The sequence below is a fragment of the Scyliorhinus torazame genome, chromosome 15 (assembly GCF_047496885.1).
Source record: "Scyliorhinus torazame isolate Kashiwa2021f chromosome 15, sScyTor2.1, whole genome shotgun sequence".
Taxonomy (NCBI): domain Eukaryota; kingdom Metazoa; phylum Chordata; class Chondrichthyes; order Carcharhiniformes; family Scyliorhinidae; genus Scyliorhinus; species Scyliorhinus torazame.
In genome coordinates this window covers 22,301,575-22,320,826 of record NC_092721.1, presented here as the reverse complement: position 1 = coordinate 22,320,826, position 19,252 = coordinate 22,301,575, and the positions used below count along the sequence as shown (strand labels likewise).

The 19,252-nt window shown below is 48.0% G+C and overlaps 1 protein-coding gene across 3 annotated transcripts in view; it reads left to right on the top strand.

Moving 5' to 3' along the window:
• The window catches only part of tbc1d4 (TBC1 domain family, member 4), a 311,885-nt gene that overhangs the window by 154,900 nt on the left and 137,733 nt on the right, over nucleotides 1-19,252 (top strand). For all 3 annotated transcript variants that reach the window (XM_072476149.1, XM_072476150.1, XM_072476151.1), the window contains exon 2: nucleotides 18,288-18,875. In XM_072476149.1, coding sequence (XP_072332250.1) covers nucleotides 18,288-18,875 — 588 coding nt within the window. The remainder of the gene's footprint in view (nucleotides 1-18,287; nucleotides 18,876-19,252) is intronic.

The following is a 19,252-nucleotide window of genomic DNA, read 5'->3' as shown; positions in this document are numbered from 1 at the left end:
GGACTGTGGGAGGAAACCGGAGCACCCGGAGGAATCCCACGCAGACATGGGGAGAACGTGCAGACTCCGCGCAGACATGACCCAAGCCGGGATTCGAAACCGGGTCCCTGGGGCTGTGAAGCAACAGTGCTAACCCCCTGTGCTACCGTGCCGCCACCCTACACCTCTTCCCGAGTCCTATAGGGATAAGGATGTTCACATCCTCCCATGCAATTCTGGAGCCATGTTTTACAATCGGAATTGGCAATATGGAGAGGACGTATTGGTGTGAGGCACTCTTCTCGGTGGGCCACTCTTCATCTCTGAGGTATGCCAGACAATTTAAGTTAGGGGCCATCTACCCCATCCCCCCCCCATGCCCCTCCCCCCTCACTTTGGATTGATTGGTCGATTTTAGCAAACGGGACTCACTTGAATAAAACCAGTCATCAGCCATCGTTAAACAAATAGTCACGGAGAAACTCTTTGATCAGGAAAATCTGGTGGCTGCTTCATGGAGCCATGCTGACCATAAGGGAATGGGAGGGAGAGTTAGTGGATATATGGAGTGTATGGTCAATGGGCAAAACTATTGTATGGAGCCAGGGCCCTGCTGCTCCTGGCCTCAACACAAACTGGTTTGAAAAGAAACACTTCTTGTCATGTTTGCTCCCAGTGGACCCTTGTTTGGCCAATTCAGTCCAACAATTATGGGACTGCTGCACCTTGCACTCTGGCCAATGGAAGCCCAATATCGCACCAGAGCCCTAAGTGCGTCATAGGAACCTTAGCGAAATATATATGTGTGGGTGAAATCTGTTTCTGATGGGAGTGCTGGATGTCTCAATTGAGGATCACTTCAAAATTGCAATGGACAACCCTGGAGTGGAAACATGGCATAGGTTTATAGTTTGATCCCCCTCCTTTTGCATGTGAAAATGGGTCGGCAGTGAGACGCAAATCACTTCACTCATCTTTCGACTTCTTTCATCTACAGAAAATTCTGCCTTGTGCTTTGGAAAGTTTGTTTTAACACAGGCATCTTGTCAGTCCTTAATTCCCAAATAGGCGGCGCTCTGTTTCCCTTGCCCCTGCTTCTCTGGCCTGGCTGTGCACTCCCAGGCCAATAGGAGTGAAAGGAATTGAAGGATGATTTCCGTCCCCTGAGTCAGGGCTGCAACCAAGGTATGATGTGGTCTGGGAGACAACAGCGCCCCCTGGATGGTCATCAGATTAATTGCAGGAGACACTCAAATACACACACACACCAGCTGATGTGGCTCTGCGATTTGAAATGCCAAATGCACGCCAGTGTGCATATGAAGGATGGGCGGAGTTTGTGTTACCATTTATTTATGCAGCACAGTCCACTATACTATTGACAGGCTATTATTAAACCAGTGTGCGTTGGGGCCAGGAGGAGCAGAACCCTAGCCCCATACATTGTTTCATTCGCTGACCATCCACCAACCCTCCCTCCCATCCCCTTTATGGTCAGTGCGGCACCATGAAACAGACACCAGATTTCCCTGATCAAAGAGTTGCTCTCTGATAGTATAGCACATTAAATCCTGGTTGAAAGCAGAGCACAGTTTAATTCGCAGCGGTTCTGCTTTGTGAAATTTCATGGCTTTTGAGAGACCTGCAGTGTTATTCTACACTGTCAAAGGACAGTGCAAAGGCCTCTTTACTTTAAGAGAGTGCTATTGATGGCAGACGTCCCACTGCTGCTAGCAGACGTAAATGATTTGACTTCCAATGTTCTAACTGCATTGCAAACTCAGATTTTCATGCCTTTTGCGATGTGCTGTCAGACAATACGTCCTGGTCTGACGTATTGAAAACACAAAACGATTCCTGCAACGACGAGCTTGCTCGCAAATGTGAAAACCCTGACGAGGACCACAGAGGATCGCAGTTTGATCTCCCCGTGTGCTCCGCAGGAGACGGGTTCCTGTGATATGTGGGCAGAGGCCTCCCCAGCTGGGACTGGTTAGCAGGACTTGGAAGGTAGCTCCCAGACCTGGATGGGCAGTCCCTGATTGTTCTGGGCTGGGACGTTTCTTTTGTGAGCCGTGGTAGCGGCTTTATTTTCAGTTTAAAATGAACCAGTTTGGCCTTTCACTCGGCCCCCCCCCCCCCACCCCCCCCGGAATTAATACAGCAACAAAGTTCAATGAATATGTCAAAGGAGGGCTTGTGTGTAGTGTTCAATGGTTTAATTAACTTGTGTTTGATTATGTGAGTCTGGTGACTGACCTATGCTCACTGTGCTTGATTCTTTGAGTCTGGATGTGTACTCAGAGCAAAATAAATAGGCACAATAGAAGGCGTTAGAAGCTAGAGCTAGGATAAACATGAGTGCAGACATTTTGTGATTGCAGAGAGGGGCGTCACGGTGGCACAGTGGTTAGCACTGCTGCCTCACAGCGACAGGGACCCGGGTTCAGTCCCAGCCTCGGGTGACTGTGTGGAGTTTGCATGTTCTCCCCGTGTCGGAGTGGGTTGTCTCCAGGTGCTCCGGGCTGGTAAAGATCTGTAGGTTAGGTGGATTGGCCATGATAAATTGCCCATTGGTGACCAAAAATAAAGATGTGTAGGTTAGGTTAAGGGGCTATTGCGATAGGGTAGGGTGGAGTGCTCTTTCAGAGGGTTGGTGCAGACTCGATGGGCCCAATGGCCTCCTTCTGCACTGTCGAGATTCTATGATATTTTAAAACTATTGTAAATAAACTTGTTGCACACATAGAAACTAGCATCATGTCTGCTTTGCTCGGAGATATATAAAATATTTCCTTCTTTGGCAGTCCCTCAGGGTCGAGGATGACTTGCTTCTACTCCGGGGTCCGGGGGGTGGGGTTCTGTTCTGGCTGAATAGACCAGTCCTGGATCCATGGACTCTGCTACAGGTGGGGTAGGTGGTGTTTGATCAGGTGGGTGAGTGGGACCTTCGGTTGGGATGTATTTATTTCAGGAGGCTTTTAGAATGATCTTGTAGCGCTTCCTCTGACCTCCTACTGATCGCTTGCCATTGCGGAGCTCGGAGTAGTGCACTTGTTTAGAAAGTCTTGTGTCGGGCATGCGGGCAATGTGTCCCGCCATCACAGCTGGTCAAGTGTGACCAATGCCTCGATACTGGGAACATTGGCCTGGGAAAGGCAGCTCATGTTGGTACGCCCATCCTGCCAGTGGATTTGTAGGATTTTGCAGCGGCAGCATTGGCGATATCTCTCCAGGGACCTGACGTGTCTGCTGTATGTTGTCCATGTTTCAGATGCTTTCAGGAGGGTGGGGACCACAGTTTTTAAGTAGACTATGAGCCTGGTGCTGGATTTGAGGTCTCGGTCTTCAAACTCTTTGTTCCTCAGGTGTCCGAAGACTTCGCTGGAAAGCAGCACCACAGTCCTCCTGAACTGTGACTAAGTGCTCCCGCCGACCAGAAAACCAGAGTGATTCCGGCTGGTGCTCGGAGCGACACCAAGGTGCCATGCCATTTCACTTGGAATTTCCTTTTGCAGAACCTCCTTTTCTGTACCATTCTATGGCACACACCAGGGTCCATGCTGCAACTGAGAGCGGCAGGACCTAATCCCTCCCCCCTTCAGTCCCCCGAGGTCCACCCACTCCCCCTTCCCATTCAGCTCCCCCTCAGTGCGCCACTCCCCATTCCCCCACATTTCCCCCCTTCAGGCCGGACCAGAGGAAACCTGGCACCTCGCAGTCCGAGGGATGGCAAGGTGGAAAGTCCCCTTCCTATAAATGCCACCAGGGTGCTGAGGGGAGTCCCTCATTGGAGTTGGGTGTCAGGTGGGGCTTATGCTGTGCTGGAGGGGCTCAGGTCAGGAGCCTTCACCGGGATGGGGCTTGTTTGGTTGCCCTCCCCATCTACAGCCTTTAAATTCATTAAACAGTCAGTCGGTATGTAAAAATTAAACTTCTGTCATAATGAACTGAAGGTATCCTTATCTGTAGCCTTAGACCATTTAAATAGTTACCTACTATCTCAGAAATACACAGCCCTCATAATAGAGTGGAAATGTTTTCATCTGTACCCCAAAACTCTTGCAAAAGTCTGTCAGTATGCCGTGTTTAAAGGCCTAGGAGATGAAGGTGAAAGTCATCCCTTTAAAGTGGTGGAAACCTTTTAAGTGACTTTCACACAGTCAATGTCATTGCCCTTTGAGGTTGGAAGTCTGTGTGAGGCTAGAAGGTGGAAAGTCTTGAACTGGATTGTTTACATTCAGTTTCACACTTCATTGCCTGCTGAAAGGTTTTGATTGACAGGTCGAGGCAGTTTCCAAGGGAAGAATCAGATTGTTCATTTTTATAGCACTATAGAGATCCACAAACCCAGGGTAGCAGGTGTTCCTCCAACCACAATTTTTTTAATGAGTCTTCCTCTTTATTCTCAAGTGCTTTCTAGGAAGTGCAGGGGCTGCACCAATTCACGCTGGGAGGACTCTCAGCTGGCGGGGTCAGAGCTTCCCACCTGGTATGTGAATGGTGCGTCCTGCCTGTCAATGACATTTAAGATGGTTCGAATGAGCTACTTGCATGGTTCCGCTGAGTCGGGGTGGGAAGTCCGACTGGGACATCAAGAAACCCGCAATGGCCACCGTGGTGGGCACAGTGACTTGCGGTGGGCATGCGCCTGGCGTTAATCACTATTTTGGCTTGATACGTTTTTGTTTCAGATTCCAGCATCCATATTAATTTGCTGCCCACTAGGGTGAACCTTGCCTGTCAATCCCCATCTCCAATATTTTTAGCAACAAAAGTGGGGCATGGTAAACAGTGGTTAGCACAGTTGCTTCACAGCTCCAGGGTCCCAGGTTCGATTCCCTGCTGGGTCACTGTCTGTGCGGAGTCTACACATCCTCCCCGTGTGTGCGTGGGTTTCCTCCGGGTGCTCTGGTTTCCTCCCACAGTCCAAAGATGTGCAGGTTAGGTGGACTGGCCATGCTAAATTGCCCTAAGTGTCCAAAAAGATTGGGTGGGGTTACGGGGATAGGGTGGAGGTGTGGGCTTGGGCAGGGTGCTCTTTCCAGGGGCCGGTGTAGACTCGATGGGTTGAGTGGCCTCCTTCTGCACTGTAGATTCTATTGAAAGATGAAAATATTCAAAGAAAACAAAAAATGAATTATTCAGAGAAAATGGGGGAAAAGCACCTTTATCTCTCTCCCTCTTATTTTTCTGCAAATTTATTAGACTGAACATTAATTCCTGGAGGCCTTCAGACAATTGTCAGTGTTGTTACCAGTTAAATTTCAGTGACGCTGTTCTAAATGGAAAACTGACTTAAGTGTCCCTTGATTCGGTGTCGGCAGAGCTCCCTGGAACAGTGTGCCCTGTTGCCATGGTGCTTCTCAGAACCCACTAAAGAGCATTCCCCCACCCTCCAAAATTCCTTGTTCCTTCAATTAAGATGCAAAACTATTTTGAGAGCACCTGCCGAACATTCTCGATCATTATGCATGAGATGGGTTTGAGTTTCATATCTCTTGCAAAAATGCTTCAAACTGAAACAATTCATAAAGTTTCTTTCATATCAATGCATAATATAATCTACCTCTCTGCAGCTACAGGCAGGATCTCATTTCTTCGCATTGAATTTTAATATCTGTTTAGGATGGAAATTGTAGTTGTACAGGGGAGCATGACAATCATCAGTTGGGTATTCACAATCAGCAGCTCTTTGACTTCAGAAAATATATAAATTAGAAATAATTCCCTTACGATTCTTACCTGACTGACCAAGAATGAGGACTGAAGATAGGTTTGCCATTATCTGTCCAATTATGACCTCTTGACTCTCACAAACTTCGACTTTCAAAAACTTCTACAGATGAGCCATAGAGAGAATCCTATCCGGCTGCATCACAGCTCAGCCCAAGATCGCAAGAAACTGCAGAGTGTGGTGAACTCAGCCCAATGCACAAGCTTGCCATCCTCCCATTGAATCTGTATCCACCTCCCGCTGCCTCAGAAAGGCAGACAGCATTGTCAGAGACCCTGTGGTGATATACATCACTGTAAGTACACAAAGGGTTAATGCACATACACTACACCTAGCTAGACACTAGAGGGAACACCAGAGACATGACACACAGGCAGTCAACTAATAGGTCAGTAAAATAGGACATGACCAATGGGCAGTCCCGATACACAAAGAGGTGACACTACCACAGGAGGGCATTATACCAACCCCTATATAAGGACACAGCACACATGATCTTCCTCTTTCCAGTGGAGACACTCAGTGAGTACAGACACAGGGTTGATTGAACATCACACCCACCACATGGATTGTAGCAGACTGGTTCGTCAGTCTGAGTAGCTACAGAAGGATTAACAGTAGAGTCGAATACAAGTAGGAGAATTGTTAATAGTTTAATAAATGTGTTAAAGCTGTCTCCAAGTCTGAACCTTCCTTTGTCAGAGTGCACATCAAGGAAGCAGCTTATGCTACGTCAAGAGCATAACAAAACAGACCCCTCACACCAGACTTTGCCTTCTTCCAGACCCTTCCATCAGGCAGAAGATACAGAAGTCTGAAGACTCACACATCCAGACATAGGAACAGCTTCTTCCCCACAGCTACAAGACTCCTCAACGACTCTCCCTCGGACTGATCTGTTCCCTGTAAGAACACTATTCACAATGCCTTATGCTGCTCTTGTTGGTCCTTGTTCCGCACTGTAACCAATCACTATTTGTTGATGTACCATTTTCAATGTACTCTGTCGATTATTCTTTTGTCTACTATGTACGTTCTGTGTACGTTCCCTTGGCCGCAGAAAATACTTTTCACTGTACTTCAGTACATGTGACAATAAATATCAATCCATCAATCAATCATCCCCAATCTTAATTGCGCCACTATTTGCAGCTGTGTTGTCAGTAGCTAAGGCCCCAGATTCTGGAATTCTCTGCCTGAATCACTCCATCATTCTCTCTCCTCATTTAAGATGTTCTTCAAAACCTATCGCTTTGAGCAAAATTCTCGGCATCCACCTAACATCTCCTTGCGTGCTTCTGTGTTAAATTTTGTTTGATGATGCTCCTGTAAAAACCTCTTGGGGAGCTTTGCTGTGTTGAAGGGACTATTTAAATGAAAGATGTTGGTGTAAAACATCTAAAGCTAGACAGCTATGGAGGAGGTGCCTTGAGATCTGTTGTTTGCTTATCTGTTGAGTAAAGTTCACTGAGTAACAACTTCCATATCATAATACAGATAGATGTAATAATTCACATATAATTTACACTCTTTAAACAAGCCATTCAGCCCAATTCACTTGTGTCAGTGTTTGCGCTCCACACGGGCCTCCTTCCATCTTATATCATCTAATCCCATTAACACATCCCTCTATCATTTTCTCCCTCATGTATTTCTCTGTGGGATCTGCGTATTACCAACTCATTTAAGATAACCAGTCAAGTTTATAATGTGGCTCATTTATGCTTGCTTATACATCCATACATCTGCACACAAAAGGAATATGTTCAAGCCCTGTACCTTTTTTGAAATATCCTGGAGATTAGGAAGCCTTCTCTGTTGCTCTCTCCATGGCAATGCCTCGGCCAATCAGCATGGACTTGTCAACCAATCAGCACCCTTTTTGCCTGTACAAATTGTTGTGATGGTTTGAAATTTGGCATTCTTGCATTTGTCCTGATGAGTGTAAGACGAAAAGCATCAGCCGTTTACCTGTTTCCAGAAAGAACATTAATGAGGAAAGTGGTTTGTGCCTTCGCAGGCAGTTTGTCCATTAAGAACAGAATGAATATTTGAGTGCTTTCCCTGCTGGCAGTGGTCCAAAGATGGGTTCCTGGGGTGGTGTGGGGGCTATGTGGATGCCATAGAGCTGCAGGAGCAAGGGAGCATGTATGCTCCTCATGGCTGTACAGCAATGTATCTTCAAATATATACAGGGGGTCTTCAAATGAGTGATTAGCTCCTCACTACCATATGCAAGGAGCTTTACTGCCTGTGTTAAGCAGCTGCCTAGCATGCCTAAACCATGGTCCCCGATGAATCTAAAAGCGAGCTCGAGCGCACAAGCAAATTTGATGCAGGCCCCCCTATTGTCGATGGGACACATCCATTCTGTAGCCAGAAAGTTTGAGGCGCGCGTACCAATTTCTACTCCATGGATCTCTGTTTGAGGAGATGGATTTAAAGGGGTTGGATTTCTTCACTCTGATGGCAAAGTTCCAATAAATGGAACTTCCAGTAATATGATTGGGGTCACAGCATTGCCAATGGAAGTGACACAAGTTGCACATATTGGAGCAGCAGCAAGTTGTTCCAAGTCGTCAATTCAGATTCTCAGCAACCACTGCCTTGTTATTATGGATGTGGGTATCATTGGCAAATCCGGTATTTGTTTCTCCTCCCTTGTAATGAACACTAGGTCATTTCACAGTCCAGTTAAGAATTGCCCCCATTGCTGGGGCCTGGAACCACGTGCAGGCTGGAAAGCTGGGCGAGGACAGCAAATTTTCCTTTCTAAAGGGGCATTAGTGAATTAGAAATGTTTTTAGTGGGTCACCGTGACTGATACTCGCTTTCGGCACCAGGTTTGTTCAATTATCATGGGGGATATGAACCCATTTCCACAGAGAAAGGGGGGGGGATTCTCCGAGCCCTGCGCCGGGCCGGAGAATCGCCACAACCTCGCCTCGCTGCCCCGAGGCCGGCACGCGATTCTCTGAGGAGCGGAGAATCGGCGCAATTTGCTCCATCGCGTTAGCCGTGGCGCCGGTCGTGGGCCGCTGTCCGCGGCCGGGCTGCCGATTCTCCGGCCGTGGTGGGCCGAGCAGCCGCGCGGAAATGGCAGAGTCCCGCTGGCGCCGTCCACACCTGCTCGCAGCCGGCGGGAACACTGCGCGCAGGGTCGGCGGGCGGCCTGTGGAGGGTGGAGGGGGAGTTCCTTCACTGGGGGGTGGGGGGGCCTCCGATGGGGTCTGGTCTGCGATCAGGGCCCACCGATCGGCGGGCTGGCCTCTCCAGCCCCGGCCCTATTTTGTTACGCGGCCGGCTCCTGAACCCCCGCGCCATGTTGCGTCGGGGCTGGTGCGTTGAGGAAGTCCCCCGCGCATGCGTGGGTTGGCGCGGCGCCACTGCGCATGCGCTGGTTGGTGCGACGCCCAGTTGGCGCCGGGAAGGAAGGCTGGAGAGGCGTGAACCGCTCCAGCGCCGCGCTGGGCCCCTATGGGGGCCAGAATCGGTAGAGCCCACGCCCGTTTCGTGCCGTCGTGAAACGCGACGGCGTTCACGACGGCGAGGAAACTCTGCCTCCATTTCGGAGAATCCCGCACAGGGCCTCTGGATTACTCGCCCTGTGACATTACCACGAGGCCATTGTCTCCCCTTGCAACACGTAGGAGTTGGTCAAACGTAGAGAGGCAGGCCGATTTGATGGCGATTGATTAAGACTGAAGGTGAGGGATAATTACACTCAGGTTTTAAGGGGAAACCAGTGGCTTGGGAATGTATCTGGAGATCTGGAAATTATTAAATGTGCACAAATGCTCAAGAAGATCCAACAGCAAGAAAGGATTAAAGTTGTAAAACTGATGAGAAGATCCATTATCGCTGCTGTACCTTCAAGCGGAGCAAGGATCAAAACAATACCCACGTTCTCTCCCTAATATGGCTACACTCTTAAATTAACATTATCCTTCAACATCAATTTTAGTGTCATCCAATCTTGTCTCTTGTTTATGTTTGTTGACTATTTCCTCACATATGGTATTTTGTACAGTCATTTTTATTTTTGAATGAAATGTTTATGCACAGCCCCGGCAAAGTTAACTTCTCTGCTTACAAAGACGTGAAAGCTGATCACAGAACTTCCGTTGGGAAATTATGGCAAAATATGGTGTTAAGGAACCTCTTAAAGGGGCAGGGGGAGGTTGTGAGGGGGAATTCCAGAACTTGGGGCCTTGACAACTGAAGGCACAGCTGCCATGGGTGGGGCAAAGGAAATTGGGGATGTGCAAGAGGTCAGAGCTGGAGAAATGCAGAGGCTGCGGAGGGTTGCAAGGCTGGAGGAGGTGACCGATAGGGAGGGGCGAGACCATGGAGGAATTTGAACACACAGGGAGATTTCTTTCTGCACTCACAGGTGCGCATGAAGAACGAGATCTGATTCAGTTGCCCGATGATTGCGCACAGAAATCACGTTACAGAACTTGAAGGAGAGTTGGCGAACTCGGGAACGGCAGGATGGGAAAAGTTTTGCAATCCCTAAACTGGGGACAACAATAAAGACAGTGGCATGTGTGAATAGCCAATGTTAAATCTCTTCCAGCTTCCTAACAACGCTCTGAGAAATCAGCAGTGATGATTTCTCCAACATCCACTAAAGTATTAATGAGAGCAAATCAAAATGATTCATGTTCTATAAACTGAGGAGGGACATTAACTTTTCGAGAACATAAATGTGATGCTGAGTGCTGCACCCGGTGCTGTTGGAACAATTTGCAGGATCGGAAATAACAGACGAGATATAAATTGGAGGGGATTCTGATTCACGGTTTGCAATTGGATGTTTCAGCTGATGCGCACAATGAAAGAAAGTGAATCACCATCTTTTCCTTTGCTGGAGGATAATCCAATATTCACTCGTGAAATAACTCAGTCCTCACTTTTACAGAGCAACTTGATTATATAATCTAGATGTGACTGGAGGTCAACTACTCCGCCAAGCGCCTCGGCGTGGCTGGGTGACTTGATGGCGTTTTTGCACCTCGAGAAGGTCAAGTTTACCCTGAGAGGGTCGGTGGAGAGGTTTTACTGTAGATGGCTGTTTATATTGTACTTTAAAGAATTGTTCACAGTTGGCTATTGCGGGGGGGTGGTGCTTCGTGGTGAGGTTATATTGTTGCAAGGGGAGGTGGAGAGGGTAGAGGGGGTTCTTACTGTTTAGCTGTTATTCTGTGTTATTGTATCAAAATTATTTTAACTGACGGCGTGGTGGCGCGGTGGTTAGCACTGCGGCCTCATGGTGTTGAGGACTCGGGTACAATCCAGGCGCTGGGTCAATGTCCGTGTGGAGTTTGTGCATTCTCCCCGTGTCTGTATGGACCTCACCCTCCACAACCAAAAGGATGTTCAGGGTAGGTGGATTGGCCATGCTAAATTGCTCCTTGATTGTAATAATTAAAATAAAATGATTTAAAATATATTTCCAAACCAAAAAAATCTAGATGTGGTGTATAGTCTGCTGAGCTGCATTGACTATGAGTTGGGGTTTGCAAAGCAATAGGTATGAGATAGGGAAAATAACTATAATGTATACCGTGTCATTACCCCTGTGTCAGACCCCAGGACATTTCAACAGCAAATGAAGTACTTTCTGGAGTGTAGTCGCTGCTGTATTGTAAGACACGCAGCAGCCATTTTGTGCACAGCAAGCTCCCACAAACTGCAATGTAACAAAATAGATTTTGGCCAGGGCACCAGGGAGAGATTCTCTGCTTCTTTTTTTAACAATATTCATGAGATCTTTTTTGTCCTCTCTTGAAAGGGCAGATAGGGCTGCGGCTTAATGTCCCACTTGAAAGATAGGGAAGCCGGATTCTCTGCCCCACCAGACCCATTTTCTAGCGCAGCCCCCCACCCTGCCGGCAGCAGGATCACCTGGCCAGGCGGCTGGCCAATGGGGTTTCCATGCCCTCGGGAAATCCACGGGCGTGAGTGCGCTGCCAGCGAAGCGGAGGATCCCGCCGATGGAGAATCCCGCCCGGGACCTTGGATGGTGGCGCACGTCTTCAGGTACTGCACTCAAAAAGCAGCCTGGATTGTTGTGTTCAAGTCTCTGGAGTGAGACTTGGATCCACAATCATCTGGTTCAGAGACACAAGCGCTAACCAACTGAACCATTGTGGCCACTCAGTCAGTGCTTCCTGTTTTAGAACATAGAACATTCAGTGCAGAAGGAGGCCATTCGGCCCATCGAGTCTGCACCAACCCACTAAAGCTCTCACTTCCACCCTATCCCCGTAACCCAATAACCCCTCTTAATCTTTTTGGTCACTGAGGGCAATTTATCATGGCCAATCCCCCTAACCTGCACTTCTTTAGACTGTGGGAGGAAACCGGAGCACCTGGAGGAAACCCACGCAGACACGGGGAGAACGTGCAGACTCCACACAGACAGTGACCCAGCGGGGAATCGAACCTGGGATCCTGGCGCTGTGAAGCCACAGTGCTATCCACTGGTGCTACCGTAATCTGCCTTCCTGTTTTTGCTTCCACAATGAATAACCTCACACTTATCCAAATTATACTGCATCTGCCATTGGTTTGCCCAATCACCCAACCTGTCCAGATCTTGCTGTCGGATGTCTGCATCCTCGTCACAATTCACCCTCCCACCTAATTTGGTATCATCCGCAAACTTTGAGATGTTACATTTTTCCCCCTCATCCAAATCATTAATATACATTGTGAATAGCTGGGGTCCCAGCACCGATCCCTGTGGTACCCCACTGGTTACTGCCTGCCAATTTGAAAAGGACCCATTAATCCCTACTCTAATCATCCTCTCTGCCAACCAGTTTTCTATCCACCTCAATACATTTTCCCCAATTCCAAGCGCTTTAATTTTGCACAATAACCTCTTATGCGGGACTTTGTCAAACGCCTTCTGAAAGTCCAAATATACCACATCGACTGGCTCCCCCTTGTCAACTGTACTGGTTACCTCTTCAAAGAATTCCAACAGATTTGTCAAGCACGATTTTCCCTTCATAAATCCATGCTGACTCTGACTGATCCTGCCACTGCTTTCTAAATGTTCCACTATAAAGTCCTTGATAATGGATTCAAGCATTTTCCCCACTACTGATGTTAGGCTTACTGGTCTATAAGTCTCTGTTTTCTCTCTACCTCCCTTTTGAATATTGGAGTGACGTGAGCTACCCTCCAATCTGCAGGGACAGTTCCAGAGTCTATAGAATCCCGGAAGATGACCACCAATGCATCCACTATTTCCAGAGCCACCTCCTTAAGCACTCTGGGATGCAGATTCTCAGGCCCTGGGGATTTATCCGCCTTCAATCCCATCAGTTTTCCCAGCACCATTTCTCTACTAATGTTGACCAGTTATGTTGAATCGCCTATTGCCTAATTTTACTTTCGGTCACAGTCTTATTTTATGAGTCGCTGGTAAACGAGGCAGCGGTGACAACAGCCGAGATTTTTGTGGCGGTAATGATGGCGAAACTGTCAGCATTGATGGTCATTACGCGCCTGAAACCGACAGCAACATCAGGAGTCCACATGTGCACATTTAAACGTGGGATGGTAGCAGACCTCAGGAGGGTATGGACAGCATTGTGAGAAGGGCAGACACATGGCTAAAGCCATTCAATATGGATAAGTGTGAAGTTATGCACTTTGACAGGAACAGCATACAGAGGCAGCATAATTTATGACGGATGTACAAGAGAATGTTGCTTCTCTTCCAATACTTATTGGTGCACAAGGTAAAATTTCATGTGATTCCATAGCGGGTTTTACCTGGATCAGGTCACTAGCCGGTCGCCAGGGGCTTAAAGCTTGAGGGGTGCCACTCCACATCAAACATGTCTGACCAGGAGTCTTTCCCACTCTTACCGCCTGCCATTGGTATGTTGGAAGGATTTTGCTCAACCTGTTTCGCCGCGTTGTTAATGTACCCTCCTTGGCCATCAGGTCTTATAATGGGTCTCGAACCCGGAGCCTCTGATTCAGAGGTAGGGACACTGCCCACTGCATCACTGGACCTGGACATGAGGGCACACAATCTTTGAAGGTAGTGGGACAAGTTGATCAAGTGCATAAGAAAATGTATAGGATACTTGGCTTTGTTACTAGAAGCATTGAATACAAAATCACGGAAGTCAAGGGAAAGCTTTACAAATCACTGGCCGTAGGCCTCAGCTCGAGTATCGTATTTCTGGTTACTGCAATTTAGGAAAGGTGTCATGTCCCTTTGCGAGGGTACAGGGGAGATTTACCAGGATAGGGATGAGGGATATCAGTAATTTGATGGAGTGCAGACCCAGGGATTATCTTCATCAGAGCAGAGGAGGTTAAGGAGAGGCCTAATAGAAAGATGCAAAACTCATGAGGGGCTTGATAGAGAAAGTCAGCATATGTGTTGGAAGTCAAAGGTCGCGAGATCTAAAAGAATCGGCGAAAGAAGTTGAGGAGAAATGTTTTCACGCAGTGGATTGTTAAGATCAAGAATACTCTATCCGAACTCGGATTCCATCCAAGAAGCACTTACAGTCATATGGCATCTTGAACATTATAACATGCCCCCAAAGCGCTTCACAGGAGTAATATAAAACAAACTATGACATTGAGCCACATAAGGAGATATCACCCCAGGTGATCAAAACCTACGTCAAAAAGGTACGTTCAAAGGAGTGCCTTAAAGGACAAAAGCAAGGTGAAGAGGGAGAGATGGAGTGGTGCAAGGAGGGTGTTGTAGAGCATTGGGCCTGAGTAACTGGAGTGTGGCAACCTGCGGAATTTAATTAGTGGATGCACAAGAGACTCGGGTACCTTGGAGTCTGGTGCAGCTGGAGGAGCTTACAGGGGGATAGTGTGGGGCGAGGCCACGCAGGGATTTGGAAACAAGGATGAGAATTTTAAAAGCAAGGCAGTGCTTGGTTGGGAACCATTGTAGGCCAGTGGACATAGGGGTGGTAGCAGAAATGGGACTTACTGCGAGTTAAGACATGGACAGCAGAGCTTTGGACGACCTCCGCTTCATGGAGGGTAGGGTGTGGGAGACTAGTCAATTGAGTGCCTTGGAATAGCCAAGTTTAAAGGTATTAAGGGCATGGATGAGACTGTCAGCAGCAGTTGAGCTGAGGCAGGGGCGAAGGTGAGCGATATTACGGAGGGAGAATTAGGCAGTCTTGGTGTCGGCAGGAATATGAGATCAGAAGTTCATCTCAGGATCTAATGTGACAACAAGAAACTTGAAGGCACTAGGAATGTGCGTGAAGAGGATTCCTTTGCAGGATTATGGGGAGAAAGCTGGGCTGCGGGCACCGTTTCAAAGAGCGGGCGTAAGCACGGCAGAACGATCAGTCTGCTTTTGTGCTGTACGTTTCTATGGGCTGCACGGTGGCACAGTGGTTAGCACTGCTGCCTCACACTCCAGGGGCCCAGGTTCAATTCCAGCCTCGGGTAACTGTCTGTGTGGAGTCTGAACGTTCTCCCCGTGTGTGCGTGGGTTTCCTTCGGGTGCTGCGGTTTCCTCCCACAGTCCAAAGATGTGCAGGTTAGGTGGACCGGCCATGCTACATGGCCCCATAGTGCCCAGTCCAGAAGGTTAGGTGAGGTTATGGGGAATAGGGTGGAGGCATGGCCTTAAGTATGGTGCTCTTCCCAAGGGCAGGTGCAGATGTGCTGAATGGCCTCCTTCTGCACTGTAAATCCTATAACGCTCTCTGTATCTTCTCCAGTGATATGAATGATCCTGTGGTGCTAATTGACTTGGCCAACCAATTAGATAGATTGTGGGATCTTCCTGTGTGAAAATTGACTGCTGCACCTACAGCTACATAGATGCTTAATTAATTGGTTGTGAGGAGGTTGAGATTGTCCTGTGGCAGGGATAATAATCACTTTACAAATGCAAGTTTGTCGCGAACCACGGTAGACTTTTTCATTAAATGAAGCCAAAGATTTGAGTATCTTTCTGACATCTCAGCCAGGCATAATTTTGTTCTAAACACGCAGGGAGCCAGAAATGTGGGCTGGCCCTCTCGAACAGGAAAGCAAGCCGAACAATGCAATCGGTCTTCAGTTTTGCAGAGTTGTGTTATTCAGCGTCACGCTTTGGAAGTTCAGCTGAATGACATCATAATTAAGCAGATAGCATCCGGAGGACTTTTTTGTTTTCCACCTTCTTTTCAAATTTGCAACTGTCACATCCCTGCCACAACCGCATTTCAAACCTGGGGACGGCAGAAGGCAGCTGATTTCAGTTCAGACCGCAGTGTTTTAGCACTGAGGGATTCCTCTGCCTGGTGGTTCAGTTGGGTGTTGCCTCTCGGAGTCGGTGATGGCTCCGCTCTCAACCTGGATTAAAAAGGTACCGACTAATTTGATAAGTACGGCTTGCTAAATAACCGTGCCAAAGACTGTCCGCTTTTCGGCACATTTTCCCTTCGCTGTTTAAGTTTTCTTTTAAACCGTGTGCCAGTTATATTTATCGAGGTTATGACTGGACGTGGTTTAAAAATGTTTCCCTTTTCACAAATTCGCCTTTCGTCTTTTCTTTAAGGCTGTTAGTGCGTAGGGAAGAAAAGCAAGGTTGGTATTTATAAAGTGCTTTCGATGATCTCTGGGTGTCTCAAAGCGCTTTCAGCAAATTAAGGACTTTTTTTTGAAGTGTAGTCACTTTAATTTAGGAAATGTGGCAGGCAACCTGGACACAGCAAGCTCCCACAGACAGCGATATGGTGATGAGAAGACGACCTGTTTTTGTGATGTTGATTGAGGGATGGATATTGTCCAGGGCACCAGGGACCACTGCCTGCTGCTCTATTAAATAAAATAATCTATATTGTCATGAGTAGGCTTACCTTAACACTGCAATGATGTTACAGTGAACCTTCCCCTAGTCGCCACACCCCGGCGCCTGTTCGGGTACACAGAGGGCGAATTCAGATTGTCCAATTCACCGAACAAGCACGTCTTTCGGGACTTGTGGGAGGAAACTGGAGCACCCGGAGGAAACCCACGCAGGCACGGGGAGAACGTGCAGACTCCGCACAGACAGTGAGCCAAGCCGGGAATCCACCCTGATCCCTGGCTTCAGGTCGTGCTTGAGTTATTACTTGGTGAGGAAAGATGGTCACCAACTCGAAAGGTGAATAAACAAGCCAGAAAGGGGCTTATAAAGATTTGGAGTGTTGTGTGGACCTCACGAAAGGAAGAGGCCAACCTGCTTTGAAATGGGAGTTGGGAGGAGAATGGAAAGGATCAGTTGGGTGGAAGAAAATGACAAATGAGGAAGTGCTGCAGAGAGTGAATGGAGATAAATTGTTGAACATAATGAGGAATAGAGAAAGGCTGGGCAGGTCGCGCCTTAAGAGAAAATGGGCCTGGAAGAGATATTAAGGAAAAAGAAAGAAGAGAAACATCAGTATTGGAGGACTTGTAAATTGAAAGGGGTTATTGACAATTGAAGAGATTGGCACAGGTTAGAAAGACAGGGAAAGACTAGGAGCCAAGGACCTGCCTTCAGGCAAAGTATACGCGATAATGATGATATTTAAACCGAGGATCCTATCCTCCCTTTCAATTCGGCATCAAAGAGGCTACGACACTATTTTAAAGGGCGGCACGGTAGCACAGTGGTTAGCACTGCTGCCTCACAGCTCCAGGGACCCGGGTTCAATTCCTGTCTCAGGTGACTGTCTGTGTGAAGTCTGCACTTTCTCCCTGCGTCTGCGTGGGTTTCCTCCGGGTGCTCCGGTTTCCTCCCACAACCCAACGATTAGGTGGATTGGCCATGCTAAATTGCCCCTTGGTGTCCAAAAGGTTAGGTGGGGCTATGGGCGGCACGGTAGCACAGTGGTTAGCACTGCGGCTTCACAATGCTAGGGACCCGGGTTCGATTCTCGACTTGGGTGACTGTCTGTGCGAAGTCTGTACGTTCTCCCCGTGCCTGCGTGGGTTTCCTCCGGGTGCTCCAGATTCCTCCCACAAGTCCCGAAAGATGTGCTGTTAGGTGAATTGGACATTCTGAATTCTCCCTCAGTGTACCCGAACAGGTGTCGGAGTGTGACGACTAGGGGATTTTAACAGTAACTTCATTGCAGTGTTAATGTAAGCCTACTTGTGACAATAATAAATATTATTCTGGGTTAGGGAGATGGGTGGAGGTGTGGGGTTAAGGGCTGGTGCAGACTCGATGGCCCGAATGGTCTCCTTCTGCACTGTAAATTCTATGACACAGCATCTTTGACAGTGCCGCAGTCTCTCAAGTGCTAAACATCAGCATTTGATTTTGTGATCAAACTTCTGTAGTGGGTCTTGAGCTCACAACCATCTGAGTCAGATAAGTGTTGCCACTGAGCCACGGTGCATAGGGTTGTTAGTAAGTAGTATCTCTGTATCTCAAAGTCTGAGGTGTTAGTAATGTGTTGGGTCGGCTGGACAGGCATGTTTTCCGTGTGCCTATATGGGTTTGAGATATCCCAAGAAAGCAGTCTTTTTCCTTCTTAGATTTTAGATGTTTTCGAAAGGAGATCTTTGGTGTCTCACGCTTTTCTTCTTGTTCTTTCAGGTTCCTGATGTTATCAGCAGTATTCGGCAAGTGTCCAAGGCTACCTTAAAGGGTGATACAAAATCCCGGCAAGTCAGTGAGGATGCCTTTTACAACTCTCAGAAATACGAGGTGCTGTATTGTGGCAAAGTGATGGTGACGCACAAGAAGGCTCCGTCCACCCTTATTGACGACTGCATAGAGAAGTTCACCCAACACCAGCTGGAAAAGGAGAGGCTGCGGCTGCTGAACGAGAAGGCCCCGGCTGACGACACTGCTGGCCAGGAGGTTGAAGACGGCGAGGGCGATTCGGCGCCACGCCGTGAGGTGGCCGATGAGGCAACAGTGAGCACCAACCTGCCTTCGGCCAGTGGCAATCAGAGCGACCTACCGGGCTTGAGTTCAGCTCTGACCGAACCCGCTCTGGGGGACTCGCCACTCGAAGAGGAGCATGCCGAGTTCCGTTCCCGGTGCAACAGCGTCGCCAGCATTCGGCCCAGGAAGGTGCCTGACCTGGGCACCAAATTGCCAGCCCGGCGGCGTCATGCCAGCGCTCCAAGTCACGTCCAACCCTCCGACACAGAGAAAAATAGGACAATGTTATTCCAGGTATGCAGGTTTGTTCATTTTTGTGAAGAAATATGTGCCAATGACATAAAACAGGGACAAACACTAAAGTTAATAAATTCTGTGAGCTCTATAACCGCAGGATGAAGAGGCACCAGAGTCTCTACGAGTATAGGGACTGGGGATTCAGAGATTGATGTATGGAAGTATGAAAGATGGGGATTATTGTGTATTGACATAGCTACACATGTGCAGAAAGACTGTGCCATTTTAAACTGCTGATTTGTGTTTATTAGACTTCACAGTGAACTTTGGAGGATGCGGAACATAATTCAAATTGATTTTGGCATTATTAATCAAGCTGGAGTTTAATGCGTTTTTGACACTAATTCGACAATCATTTGGTAATAATGTGCTGA